Source organism: Bos grunniens, chromosome 6 (genome assembly GCF_055505025.1).
Source record: "Bos grunniens cultivar Pamir isolate PY7600 chromosome 6, Bosgru_T2T1.0, whole genome shotgun sequence".
NCBI lineage: Eukaryota > Metazoa > Chordata > Mammalia > Artiodactyla > Bovidae > Bos > Bos grunniens.
The window spans coordinates 14,535,878-14,550,363 of NC_141170.1; the positions used below are offsets into that span (position 1 = coordinate 14,535,878).

A 14,486-nucleotide genomic window follows, 5' to 3' on the forward strand; every position below is an offset into this window, starting at 1 on the left:
ACATGTACTGCCCTCTGAACTCCCGGGTCACACGTCAGGCACCTCCTAGACAGTTCCAGGGAGGCTGGAGAACACTGACCTAACACTCCCGAACCGGCTGTTTCCAGGTTCGGACTAACCTGTGTTCACCACTGGCAGCTCCACCTCTACAGTTCCTCAGGCCAAAAACCAACCCCTTTCTCCACTCCATGCTCCACGCCTCTGAGAGAAACCCTGCTGGCTCGATCTTCAACCCACGATCCAAGCCTCCACGAACCAGCACCTGCCTCCTGGTCCAAGCCACCATCACCTCTCACTACTGGCCTTCCGGCTTCTGCCTTTGTCCCATAACCTGGTGGCCAGAGTGACTATTTTGTAACAAGAATCCCGTTGTGTTTGTCCTTTGTTCAAAGCCCTGCACTACACTTAAGTGGAAGCCAACATCGACAGCGCGGTCCACAGGCCCTGCGCCTGCCCCCGCTCGCTCCGGCCTCATCCCCTCCTCACCACTGTGCTCCAGCCACACTGCCGAGCACACCTCCGCCCCTTCCACGTGCCTGCCGCAGGGCCTTTGCACTCCCAGATGCTGTCCCCCAGAACCCACGTGACCCTCTCCTTCCCTTCCCTCCAGTTTTTGCACAAACATAACTTATCAAAAGACTTCCCTGATCACCACATCAAAGTCTTAACTAGCCTTTCCCCACCCCCGCCTCTCTGTTCTTCTTCTTTTATTTTTCTCCATAATGCTCATCACTGCCTAACATAAGATACACTGTGCTGATGTCAAGGCCTGACACGCTCAAGAAATACTGGTTGCTCAATAAGTATTTGCAAAGAACTCAACGGTAAACAAACGTTCACCCACGAGTAGTTTGGGTTTGCACGTGGTGTCCCTTCCTTCGCTCCTGCAGCCCGCATCGGTGGGCAGCCACCTGGCGGTGCACCCCAGGCGAGTCCACCAGGTAGACATGAGTCCCTACTAGACTCCGTCAACGTCAAATGCAATCCTCTCTGAGTGGAGTTGGAGGAGACATTCCTATGCTCAAAGGCACACTTCCAGCCCCCGGGTTGAGAAATCCCCCTGAGTTTGTGTCAATGATGCTCCAGACGCCACACCTCCAGAGAGCTGTGGCCATGACCTTTGATGGCGGACACATTCATAGCACTCAGTTCGTCTGCACACATGCGGTTCACCCGAGCCCCAGGCTCCTTGTTTTTCTGGGCAGCCACTCAGCTGACCTCATTTCTTGTAAACACTGCTAACTGCAAGGCCTCCAGGGACAGGCCTGTTGTGCTGATCAGCAGTGAGCAGTGACGCAGCGAGGCCCCTGCCCAGCACAAGGATGGAGCCCCAGGAAACATTAAGCCTCACAGTCTCCACATGGCCAAGACACGAGGCCAGGCGGTGGTCACCCACTGCAGGCATTGCGCAGGCGGTGGTCACCCACTGCAGGCATTGCGGGCTATTCTTGGGGGGGCGGGTGATGACTCAGTGCTCCATTACCTAGGGTGACCTGCTTTTTGAAACTTTGTGGGACTGAGAGTTAAATACTCAATTGCGTGCATGCTAAGTCACTTCAGCTGTGTCAGATTCTTTGTGATCCTATGGATGGAAGCCCACCAGACTCCTTTTTTTGGGATTCTCCAGGCAAGAATACTGGAGTGGGTTGCCATGCCCTCCTCCAGGGGATCTTCCTGACCCAGGGATCGAACCCACATCTCTTATGTCTTGTGCATTGGCAGGCGGGTTCTTTACCACTGGCGCCACCTGGGAATTACTGAGCCCTAAAACAGAGTACTGGGCTTCCCAGGTGGCTCAATGGTAAAGAATCTGCCTACAGTGCAAGAGAAGCAGGAGATGTGAGTTTGATCACTGGGCCAGGAAGATTCCTCTGGAGAAGAAAATGGCAATCCACCCCAGTATTCTCACCTGGAAAATTCCACGGACAGAGGAGCCTAGCAGGCTACAGTCCGTGAGGTTGCAAAAGAGTCGGATATGATTTAGTGACTAAACAATGACAAATAACAACCAGGGTATTAACTACAGACGCTGCAGCTGTGCATTTAAAATTGACCTGCCTGGATCCCAGTGGAGCGCCTCGAAGTATCATGTGGCTCCAGAGACAGAACCTGAGGAAGTACGCTGGGAGGAGGGAAGGAAGAAACAGCTCCGAAGGCGGGCTCAAACACACAAGGACATTCAAAGTATAATATAGAGAACTGACTTATGGACACCGGAGGGGAAGGAGAGGGTGGCACAAATTGAGAAAGTAGCACTGACCAACATGCACTGTCCTGTGTAAAGTAGATATTTAGTGGGAAGTTGCTGTAAAAGGCAGGGAGACCAGCCTGACACTCTGTGATGACCTAGAGGGGAGGGCTGGGACGGGGGAGGGAGGCTCAAGAGGGAGGGGATATACATACACAATTAGGACTAATTCACGTTGTGGTATGGCAGAAACCAACAGAACATGGTAAAGCAACTTTCCTCTAATTAAAAAATTAAAATATATAATCCTATGACCACAAAGGAGACGATCCATGAATCCACAGCACACACAAATTCCAAGGCAGTAGGGAGGTGACCACGAGTCACCCCCACCTTGTGTGACATACGGGTTGGGTTGGTTTGTTTCCTGAGAGTTAGTTTTTTTAAATTGACTGTATTATATGGGAAGCCAAAATGCACCACATAAATTTATGGCTTTATTAATAAAAAAACAAGCTTTAAAAAAAAAAAAGACAACGTTTCAAGTGAAAATCTGGTGGCTGTCTTCTTTGGAGACCAAGCAACCCTGCCTTCCACTGCATGTTCATATACACGAAATTACATACAAGCCTCCAAGGAATGAAAGGAAAATCACCTGGAAATACTGTTTCTCAAACGCTCAGCTCATAATGGGGTTTTTAAAGAAAGTCAAGCACAATAGAAACTGTCGATTTTTTGGAGCCTCCATCATTCAAAAATTCCCTGGGAAATTCCTAAGGAAAAAATAACTTCAGGAACATAAGATTTCCATCTTTGCTCACTCCAAATGCATCCTCTATGGAAAAGGGCCCACCTCTCCAGACTTCTATTTTCTTTGCCACCAAAGCCCTGTCTTGCTGACATCTTTCTATAAACCAACCCAAACGCTTGAAATGCAGTTTGGGCAGCTATGACTGGAAAATAAACATTTCTTCTCCACTGACATGCTGCATATACAGAGGTGCTCATTCTTAGCAGATCACGTGAACAGAGTGGAAAAAGGGAGGCACCCCGTCCCCCAAATAAACAACCTCTTGGCTGAGCCCAGCTTCTCACGGCCTCCTCTCTCCTCCATGTCATTCCCAATAATCCCAGGCACAGGAAAGAGCTTTCCAATCACAGCCGCTGATATTCACACGACTGCAACTGACCCAAAGCTGGCCGCTTACCTTCATGCTTGTAGGTCATCTCCTGGCAGCCAGAAAAGTACAGACACACCAGGGTGCAGAGACAGAGGAAAAAGGAGAAATACAGCACGAAGAGGACGTACTCCATGGTGGGGATGCGGGAGCGGGGAGGGGGCGGGGCAGAGAGTCTGAGACCCGCTAGCCTGTGTATGTCAGGGGAGCTGGAAGCCACATCACTGCCACCAGATTCCAGGCCTCTCTCGAGTCCTGGGAGGAAGCACCGATTCTTCTGCAGAGCGCTCTCGTTTCCTCTACCACACTAGGTCCACTGCCTTCCTTCTCCGCTGCACCGTTCTGAGAACAACCAGGATGCTCTAGAAGGTGTGCCTTTGTTAAAAGGGATGCCGGCTCTGGGGCAGATCGTGGGCTGAGAGGAGCCAGTTTCCAGGGGCTGGGCCTGGGTGAATCAGTCACAGCAGACAGCCTTCAGGCTGGCTGATTCTCTGGGGGCTTTCCTCCCAGCCCCAGGCTCCCCGAGTCGCCCTGTCGTCAGGGCCCCTGGGAACAGCCTTAGCAACCGTGATGCCGAGAGAACCTTCTTCAGGACCAGAGCACAAAACAGGGAGGTGCCTCCTGCCTCGTGTACTTAGGAAATTTCTCGGTTCATCCCCTCACCCTGTGCGTGCCCCCAGACTAGCTGAACTCATGGGTTCTTAGCAATTCTTCCATAAGCATTTGTTTTACCATTTATATGAACTGAAGCAAACCACCATCCGATAGAAAAATGGCAGCTAGAGTGGCCCTCAGTTCCCACACCCATGTAGCACCTATGAGGGCACCTTCTTGCAGAAGCTTCTCTAGCCACAAGATCAAATGCAAAAACCCTCCTAGCGGGAAAAAAGGGTAGATTTCACCATTAAAAAGTAAACCTTTTTATTTGAAAGGTATTAAAGCAACCCTGGAGGAGGGCATGGCAACCCACTCCAGTATTCTTGCCTGGAGAATCCCCATGGACAGAGGAGCCTGGTGGGCTACAGTCCACAGGGTCGCAGAGTCAGACACGACTGAGCAACTAAGCACAAAGCAACATTAAGAGGCAAAGAATAATTCACAAAAGTGTGTGCTAAGATGCTTCAGTCATGTTTGACTCTTTGCAACCCCATGGACTACAGCCTGCCAGGCTCCTCTGTCCATGGGGTTCTCCAGGCAAGTATACTGACTGGAGTGGGCTGCCATGCCCTCCTCCAGGGAATATTCCCAACCCAGGTACTGATCGAACCCAAGTCTCTTAGTTTCCTGCACTGATAGGCAGGTTGTTTACCACTAGTACCACTTTGGAAGCCCCAATTCACAAGAGAAAAAAATACATATAGCCAAGTTCATATATATTTCAACTTCAATAATGTTTGATCCTTTCAAAGTAGCCATGATATGAGCTATGTAACCAGGTCACACTATGCAATTTAGTGCTAAGTCTTTAAGTTGTCTTTCCAAATGAGGTGCCTCCAGAGTTGGGACTGGGTCAGGAATGGACCTGTGACCAGGCTGAACCCAGGAGCACCGGTCCCGGGACTTTTGCTGGAACCACTGAGGAGAGAGATCCTCTGACCACAAAGGTTGGTTGTCAGGTATAATGCCAGCTGGAAGCTGCTAAAGCTGTTTGGGCCACCACATGGGAGAGTCTGCTTGAGAAAGAGGCCAGTCCAGAGGAAAGCACACTTGAAAGATGGAGATGGACAAGTCCCTGATAATTGCGCGTGAGCATCTGGATCCAGCTGTACCTGAAACCGGACGTCTAGACTTCTTAGCTATATAAATTCATTTATTTGCTTAAACGACTTTGAATTTTTGGCACTAGCAATAGAAAAAAAATCTCAGCTAACAGGGAGGAGGGAGATAATCCTAGAAGTCAAGCCATCTACAAACTGTTGAGTTCTGCAACAAGCCTAAAGACTTGATTTCTCTCTAAGCTGCTCTGCACTTGGACCCTCAAGAAAAACCAAAGACAGCCTCTGCCTGGAAGAAGGATCCCTGGCAGAAGGATTCCTGGCTCTGTGGAAGCCATGACACATGTACAGTGGGCTGCCTCCTGGATCTACTTAGACCCACTTTGCCAGAAATTCCTCAAGAGTGAAAATTCCTCTGTACCCATCACCTGACGCTCTGTTATGCCCAGGGCAACAAGATGCACCGAGACAATGATGAGAGGGATAGGGGGATGGAGGGGCTGAGAGCTGTTCTGCCTCGGCTGGACACGAGCTGCCACAAGGTCGGGGCAGGAGGTGAGCAGGACCAGGTCCTGGAAGGCCCTGAGGGCCCAGCCAAAGGGCCCTAGATTCATCTCCTGAGAAAAGGAGAACCAGTGGAGGGTTTTTTAAGGAAGAAGGTGGCAGGGTAAGACCTCTGCCTTAAAAAGACAGTTCTGGTGGGAGAAGATACTGGAAGCAGGGGAGCAGCCAGAGAGCTGTGGCAATGGTCCCAGAACAGAAGATGAGGACCCAAAGGAAGGAGGTGGACACAGATGAAGAAGCAAGGGCCTGGAAGGGAGGGTCTGGAATCAGGGAGCCTTTGCCTCAAGCCCCTCCACACTGGATCTAGGGTCCCCTCCTGACTCTAGGCAGGGGGCCAGGAGCTGCAGACCTGCCTTCTAGCGTGGTCCTCTCTGAAGACTGAGTCTCACCCCCAGGCTCACTCCTGGTGTTGGAGTGTCTTGTCCTGCTAGAATATGTTGCCTATGACCACCATTACTTCCTGTCTATCCCAAAGTCTTTGGAAGTGATCTGGATGTCCCCATGGGCATTGCTGTGCTAGATGAGGTACGCTGGGCAGGTGAAATGGCCAAGGCAGGCTCCTAGCTCTGCTCTCCCTCTCTCCATTGCCCAGCAACCTGCGATGTTGCCCCAGGTAGGACAGTACAGACTGCGTGTGCGGCTGAGCCACTCAGCTGCCTGAGTGTGGCCCTGCACTTTCAAAACCGCGCCCGTGTTCCATCTCCAGTGCCCCAATCGTTTCGAGTCCTTTACCGAAGGGCCCACAAAGCCAGCAGGCGGCCCTTGGAGCAGCTCCCTGTGGGGCTTCACGTGCTTCTGATGTGAAGCTTAGCCACCTGCCTGGCCGTTGAAGAGGGAACAAGATGATGGGCTGCTGCCCAGGCTGGAAGGGCCAAGCCCTCATCCCTTTCAGGGACTGAAACACGGAGCGAAAGCCCTTGGCTGCCTGCTGCTCGGAGGGGAACCCTGGCAAGACTGCAAGGATAAACAGCCCCCTTAGTCCATGCGATCGAGCCCCACGGTGAGGGCCAGGCGCTGTGCTAGGGGCTGCTTATAACCCGGCAAACAAGGCAGGAGCCAGCCCTCCCCACGCTGAAAGGCTGAGGACGGAGCCGTGGGGGAAAGGCGGTCTGGGAACAAAGTCAAGTGGAAATGACCAGAGAGGGGAAAAAGGGTTTCTTTGGCTACTTAAAAATGGAGAAAGTGTGCACGTGATGGAAAGCACTCAGGCGTGTGGCCAGGCTAAGGCATGTCACCCCAGCTTCTGTCCCAGGGCAGCTTCAGACACCGAGTTCTTCCTCCCACAAGGCTGTGGGCTTGGCCTCGGGGCACAAGGTCAAGTTTGGATAGGTTTCAGGTGTACTGTCAGAGTGAATGCAGGGGCTGCGAACCAGGAGTGACCTTCGAGAAGATCCCCAGGGTGACCTGCGTCCTGGTGACAGAAGAGGCCTGGTCCATTCGGGAGAGGGGACCACAGAGCTGACGCTTGGATCCCAGGAAGGGCCGACTCTCCAGTGGTGCTTTGATGTTTCCCAGCCTCCCTCAAAGGGTGGGGATGTCACCTTGCTGCTACCTGAGACTATTTCTCTCTCTTTAAAAATGCAGTAGTAGCAGTGTTAGTCACTCAGTCATGTCCAACTCTTTGTTATCCCGAGGACTGTAGCCTGCCAGGCTCCTCTGTCCATGGGATTCTCCAGGCAAGAGTGCTGGAGTGGGTTGCCATTTCCTTCTCCAGGGGATCTTCCTGACCCAGGGATTGAACCCAGGTCTCCTACATTGCAGGCAAATTCTTTACCATCTAAGCTATAGGGAAGCCGCCTCTTTTAAAAATGGGGGCCATGAGTTAGAGGGGGATGGGGGGCAGGGTGAGGCAGGGCCTCACATCTAACCCCCCCATGCAGGGCCTGCATCTAACAGGCCCTCCAAAGGAAAGCTATTCATTTAAGATGAAGGGAGAAAGAAAAAGGATAATATAATTTACTGATTCCTGTCTACTCTTCAGGCCTGGAGCCAGATGCTTCAATTGATCCCATAGATATGATGTTTTAAGAACCAGGAAACAGGTTCTCAGAGTTCAAGGCTTCACAGCTAGGAGCTGGCCTGACTTCCTGCTGCTCCAGGCCATGGTTCCTGAGCCTCGTCCAAGATCTTAGCTCTACTTTCAAGACAAGTGAGCAAACTGTACTCATTTTAGCCATTCTTTATGGGCCCAGCTCTCTCCTAAGACACATCTCTCCCTTGCTAGGCTGCACGTTCCAATGGCTGACCCACTACCTCCTGCCACTTCAGGGCAGGGGCTCTGTTTCCAGTTAGGTCCTGATCACACCTTCCACAGAGCAAGCCCTGAACCCTGGACAGGGCCCAAGGAACCACTTAAGGTCCTTCTCCTGTAACCCCCACCCAGGGCTGAAAAATCAATGGCAAGTCCCCAGGCAGGGACAGCCAACACCAGTCTTGTCCCCAGGAGCCCAGTGAGACAGGTCGGGAGCTGTTGAGGATATGCTGGCTGCCCTGGAAGATGACTGCTGTGTCCTCAGAGCATCTGCAGCAGCTGGGCTATGGTGTGGAAATGGAGCAGACCCTTGGCAGGGAACTACAGAGTCCAAAGAGGCTTGCAACAGCTGGAGAGCAGGGACGGAAAGTTCTGGAATCTTCGGTGCATTCACCGAGACACTCTGTCACATAAAGACCCGGACAAAGTGATAAAGTGCATGTATGCATGAGGGACAGAGTGCAAGGAAGATTATTTAAGGAGAGAAAAGAAAGTACTGATCCCCACGACATGTGGGAAAGAAGGAAGGGAAGCCGCCCAGGCCTGAGGGCCAAGCCCTGGGGACTAAAAACCTGCCCAGGTCCCGATGAATCCACTCATCCATCCGGCCCTGGACTAGCTAGGATTAAGCAGGAGCATAAGGGAAACAGCTGTACATTGAATCCTGAGAAAAAGGAAAATACTGGTGGGTCACAGTAAGTGGGAAAGACCCCAAGCCGGGTCAGGAAATTCCCCTAGAGGTTCCAAGACTCTGCCTTTAGTGGCGTCAAACTCTTGTAATTACAGTGACCAAACTTCCGCATCCTGGAATGATCCAGTGTTAGGTAAATGCGTTTTTTCCAGTAAGAGCAATTTGTTTATTCAGTCAACAACTGTTTAGGGACACCCACTCTGTGCCAGGCAATGACCAGGACATAGTGAGCAGGACACAGCTCCTGCCCACCTTGCCTGCAGTACATGCAAGCCTAGCCAATCCTAAGTCCAGTCTAGGCCTTTGTGAAGTTCTCTTCCCATAGACACATTCAGAAACAGGAAAAGGGAAACAATCTCTTATTCTGGATATTCTGACAACATTTGAAAAATATAGTCATGGCACAAAACTGGGTTTCCTGAAACCCTTTCTGGGGTGTATGAGGCCACAACACAGCCAGTTCATGCAACAAACTGAATTCCTTTCGATGGTTACTTTTTAAACATGTCTTGTGGTGAAAATGGCCATCGTGTACATTACTGACAACGGGGCAAAAGGACACAGCCCTTCTATACAGCAGACAGAAGGCTGAATGTTCTTGATCGAAGCCTTCACACCCTCTGACCCACATGTAGACTTCCGGGAATCTATCCATGGGAACGATCTAGACTATGGACAGTTTTCTGGACAAAAGGAGTTCACTGTGGTTACAGTTACAGAAGCGGGGAGTCCAAGAAGACCGAAAGGGTGGTCACCCAATGAAATGTTCAACACTCAGGGAATCTAGCAGAACTGGCTGGTGAAGAGCAGTCTGCTAAGCACAGACACATTTACTGCAGTATTATTCACAACCATGAGGAGCTGGAAGCAGACACGCTTGGTGGACACAGAATGTTAGACAAATTTATGGCCCATCCACTCAACAGATTATGTAGTCTTGAAAATTCGTATTTATGATGACAGCATCATAACACGGAAAAATGCTTTATAGTATAATGGTAAGTAAAAACCCAGGGTGCAAAAATGTATTCTACAATTACAGCTACAGTATCTAAAAAATGTGAAGCGGAACAAGGATGGGGGAAGGAGATTGCATTAAAATGCCAACATTGATTGCACCGCGGAGGCACTGCCATGATGGACCACTATGTTCCAGATAGTCTATAATGTGGCTATACTACGTCCATAATAAAAATAGGTATTTAAATATAACCAAGTTCTGCTGAACCGCTTCCCATTTCTGAGATTCTAATGTCAGTGCATAGAGACTTGTACCTCATTCAACTTGACTTGGTGGCATAAGCTTGGGCCTTGGAGCCCCAGACTTGAGTTTAAATGTCGGTCTGTTACTTTTCCTCTTTGACTCATTTATATATTTTATACCTATATACTTCCTGTAATTTTAAAATAGAAAAAATAACACCAACCTCACAGGGTTGCTATGACGATTAAATAAGATGCTATAAATAAACCTTTATCCAAATGTACAAATTTGGTTCAAGATATATTTTATGTGCCCAGAGTGTACTATAAACAATTTGCACCAACATTCACAATCCTGAGATTTTACATAGAAGTGTTATGGGTTGAAATGAGCCCCCCAACCCAAAAAGGTTATATTAAGGCCCTAACCCCCCAGTACTTCAGAGTGTGACCTCACTTGGAAATAGAATCATTGCAATAATCAGTTAAAAGGGGGGCACACTGGATTGGGGTGTGATTAATGTCCTTATAAGAAGATGGCTATGCAAAAACAGAGACACACAGGGAAAACAGCACATGACAACAAAAGTAGAGACTGCAGCTGTGCAGCTTTAAGACAAGGAACAGAGAGGGGTGGACAGGGAGGCCTGGCGTGCTGCAGTCCATGGGGTCGCAAAGAGTCAGACACAACTGAGTGACCGAACTGAACTGAAGACAAGGAAAGTCTTGTCAAATAATACCAATTTTCCAGTAAATCACCAGAAGCAAAGAAGGATCTCCCTAAAGGCTGGGATCATGCTGCCAACACCTTGATTTTAGATCTAGACTCCAAAACCTTGAGCTAATACATTTCTGTTCTAAGACACCCAGTTTGTGGTACCTTGTTACAGAAGTCCTAGGACACTAATGCAGAGATTTCCACGTCTCTTGAATAACTGAATTATCTGACATCACCTGGCTCACTTTCTTACAGCAACTGATATTCTGGACCCAGTTTTTCACAGTCCCCATCACTCCCTATTGTCCCACTGACACCAAAGCCATATATCCATGGTCATTCAGTAAGACATCTGCATGGCTGTTTTCTTTATAGATGAGAAATATTTCCATATAGCCATATCTCTACCAAAAGATAAACCAGGAGGGGCATCTGGTTTAATAAGAAGGTGACCAGGCCCACATCTTCATGGAAGTGAAAAATGTTTCCAGGTGTTAATGCAAACTAAGGCCTTTTAAAAAATAGCAATTTGCAGGACTTCTGTAGCAGTTCAAAGGTTAAGACTTCACCTTGCAATGCAGGAGTGTGGGTTCTATACCTACCTGGTCTGGGAACTAAGATACCACATGCCCCCTTGTCAAAAAACCAAAACATAAAACAGAAGCAATAGTGTAACAAATTCAATAAAGACTTAAGAAATGGTCCACATCAAAAAAATCTTAAAAAAAAAAACCAATTTGTTCTTTTACTTTCCAGCTCGATCCCTGTGGGCATCTGAGTTTTCCAAGACTGCCTCTGCTCACCTCACTGGACATCTGGACAACGTCTCTATAAAAAGGGCAAAACCACATTTTCCAGGAAGAATGCATTCTGCATCATTCCAAAAAAGCCTGAAGCCCCTGATTCTTCAAAACAGGATATATAGATGTTATAAACCAAGACCAGGTATCCTTTAAATCCTTCAAAAGGTCTAAGTATTTATGTTTTTAATTTTGGGCACACATCCCCAGAGGCCTAAATACAGGATACGTCTGTAAATTTTCCATGAATAAATGACAGTAACCAGGTCCATGGCCTACTTATTTATGTTGCCTTGAGAAGTAGTTATAACAGGTTTTTCTGCATCAAATATGCAGAGATATGAGGGTGCCTGCCTTCAGGGCCCCTCTATGGGTTGCTCGCTCCCCTCCTCCATCCCTGGACCACCGTCCTGCAGATCCTGGCATGGAGCCAGAGCAGGGCAGCTGTGCCACCGCTGGCTCACCTTGGGTGGCTTCAGGCCCTTCCCGCGATGTCTTCTGGACCGCAAGAGCCGTTCTCTCTCCTAGAAGGAAACACAACCATTTGCATCTTCAGCCAGTCTTCACATCACGCCCAGGGACCCACTGGCTCCAAGAGGGCGTAACTCACAAAGTTGCTGCGCCTACCTGTCTGCACCGGGCCTGGGTAGGCCCAGGTTCTGAGCACCCAGGGCACGGCTGCTTCTCAGAACTGACAGCTACAGAGCCACACCGTGAACTGGACTTGGACCCTCCCAGAAAAAAAATGCCAAGGTTGGCCAGTACTGTAAAACTCCACCCTGGCTGCCTTTGGGGCCAGAAGCTATAAAACTTGAAAGTGGTGAAAGTGAAAACGAGTCAAGCGGTGTTACCTAGTTACCTACTGTCAGTGACCCCAACAGAAAATAAACTCGTGGCTTCGATCTCACACAGAGCTGCGGCCAAAGCCCCATGGGGCCTCTTCCTGGCCAGATGACACACACCTCGTTTCCCTGATTCTCAGCTTCTTCCTTTGCTATAAGTGCTAGAACCTGCCCTGCAAGAGACTGCGATTACCTGTGGCTTCTGTCCGTAGAAATGGCACCTACAGGGGTATTAGCAGGAGTAGCAGCATTCTGCCCCAGAAGGAAGCAGCAAATTCTCTCCTTCCTGATTATCTCCTTTCTGATAGGCTGCTCCTATCCTCTTTGGCTGTCAGGACACCCAGAGACAAATACGGTGCCTGGCAACAACCCTATGGTCCACCCATGTGTCCCTCCTGATCTTGACTGACGCTGCCATCTTCATTTTCGCTCGTCTTATCTGTTTATTATTCCTCTTTCAACCCTGTCATCGTTTTGCTGGGTGTGTTTTTTTCGCCTTATGTGGCATAAAGACTTTTATGTGCAATGAAGCAAAGAAGGTTGAAAGAATAAATGGAGGGGGGTGGAATAAAGGCAGGATGGAGAGAGGAAGGAATGGATGGGAGAGGAGGAGGATGGGAAGGCAGATGGAAGGAGGAGAGGGAGTATAGATGGGTGAGTGGAAGGAGGGAGCAGAGATGGAGAGATAAGCAAGCAAAGTGAATTGGACAACTTACAGTCAAAGCCTTTTCTAGAGCTTTGGTCACTGGCTTTTCTATTTTTTGAAGTAGTACTCTTTGCTTCTAAGATACAACTAAAGCTCACTACAAATGCTCCCTTCATGGTCCCTAAGCTCCTTCCACAGAGAGCAGCAGAAGTCTCTGGATGTCACACTCAGCCGCCTTAAGATATACTCACACTCCCCCCTCCTTGATCTTACAAACACACACACACGTCTTAGCAAGTCCTTCAAATTCCGGTCTGATTATAAGGTTCCGGTTTTCAAATTCACAGTCTGCAATAATAGGCTAAAAAAAAAAACATCAGACTTCTCCAGGACAGATCGATCACACCCACTCTGTAAAGGCCAGAGACTCTTTTCAACAGAGGCTGTTGCTGCTTCTTAATGGCAGCAAACTCTGGATAAGAGCTGAGCAAAAAGAGTAACCATGGAAACCGCTCCCAGATACCGGGTGATGTCGTGTAAAGCAAGTGGAGGCTGCTTTCTGGAAGAATGGAGCAGGAAGGCCCCATCACCAGGAGGAGCTCCGTGAGACGCTCCCCCGCCCCCCTGCGCCCCACGTTGCCTGCACCCCTGATGCTATTCTGGAGGCCCATGTCTCCTGGCACCCCACGGAGGGCTTGGCACTGGTGCAGGCGCAGACATACCAGTGAGAGATCGTCAATGACGTGCTGCTGCTCCAGCACCTGCAGCCTCAGGAACTCGATCTCCTGCTCGTCCCGTGTCAGACTAAGGTCGTTCAAGGAAGTGTGCCTCTTCAGGGACGCCTGGGCGGACAGTTTCTCTTTCTGCAGCCAAGGGAAGAGAGGACACTACAGGGCTGCTCATCCACAACCCTTGTCAGGGACCCACCATGCGTCAGGGTATGGAGTGTGGGCTTGGGGATACAGGATGGAAAGATGGAGGGAGGGATGACTGCTCCCTGGTCCCCACGCTGGAGGAGCAGACAGCTGCAGACCAGGGCCAGGCTCGAGGCAGGGCCGACTGTGCCCACTGCTAACAGGAAGGACTAGCAGGCAACGGGGTGGGAGAGGTGGACGTCTGCCCTGAGCCTAGAAAGCGTGGGTGCTGGGGGAAGAGAGCACACCACGTGGTAACAATGCACATTCACACCTGGACGTTCCAGGGAACAGGGAGAAGGGTGTTCCATCTCCCGGAGCCTCAGTCTTCTCAGCTGTACAATAGGCATGCTTGAGGCTACTTTGGACAATGAAGCTCAGAGTATTCCTTAAACCATCAGCTGCAAGACACCACTCTGACCACAAAGACCAGTCATTCTTGCTGGAGCAAATGAAAGGCCCTGATTCAAAGCACTTGGAGCAAAACTGTAATTGTCGGCCTACTGAGCTGCCCCAAGGTGCCAGGTCTTCTGTGAGAACCTTCTGTGTCATCACTCCATCCTGTCCCTGACCCTATAGCACTGATGTTTTCAATCCCATTTCATGGATGAGAAAGAGGGCTGGGCCCAAGGACCCCAGGTGGAGATGGCAGAGCGGAGGTGCAAACCCGCTGTCAGGCCACCTGGTACACGCTCCTTCAGACACAGATGCCCACAGCACTGTGAATTCTGGGGAACAGAGGCTAGAGGGATGGGGTGGGGTGGGGTGGGGGGCGG

At 49.9% G+C, this 14,486-nt stretch overlaps 2 protein-coding genes across 8 annotated transcripts in view; both read right to left on the reverse strand.

Annotated features, from left to right (window-relative positions):
• The window catches only part of JAKMIP1 (janus kinase and microtubule interacting protein 1), a 156,612-nt gene that overhangs the window by 38,255 nt on the left and 103,871 nt on the right, over positions 1–14,486 (reverse strand). For all 7 annotated transcript variants that reach the window (XM_086407510.1, XM_086407505.1, XM_086407506.1 and 4 more), the window contains 2 exons: positions 13,519–13,659; positions 11,773–11,832 (listed from right to left, as the gene is read on the reverse strand). In XM_086407510.1, coding sequence (XP_086263636.1) covers positions 11,773–11,832; positions 13,519–13,659 — 201 coding nt within the window. The remainder of the gene's footprint in view (positions 1–11,772; positions 11,833–13,518; positions 13,660–14,486) is intronic.
• LOC147370314 (uncharacterized) lies at positions 3,010–3,508 on the reverse strand. Its single transcript, XM_086407512.1, has one exon. The coding sequence runs from the start codon at positions 3,500–3,502 to the stop codon at positions 3,344–3,346; it is 159 nt and encodes a 52-aa protein (XP_086263638.1). The 5' UTR covers positions 3,503–3,508; the 3' UTR covers positions 3,010–3,343.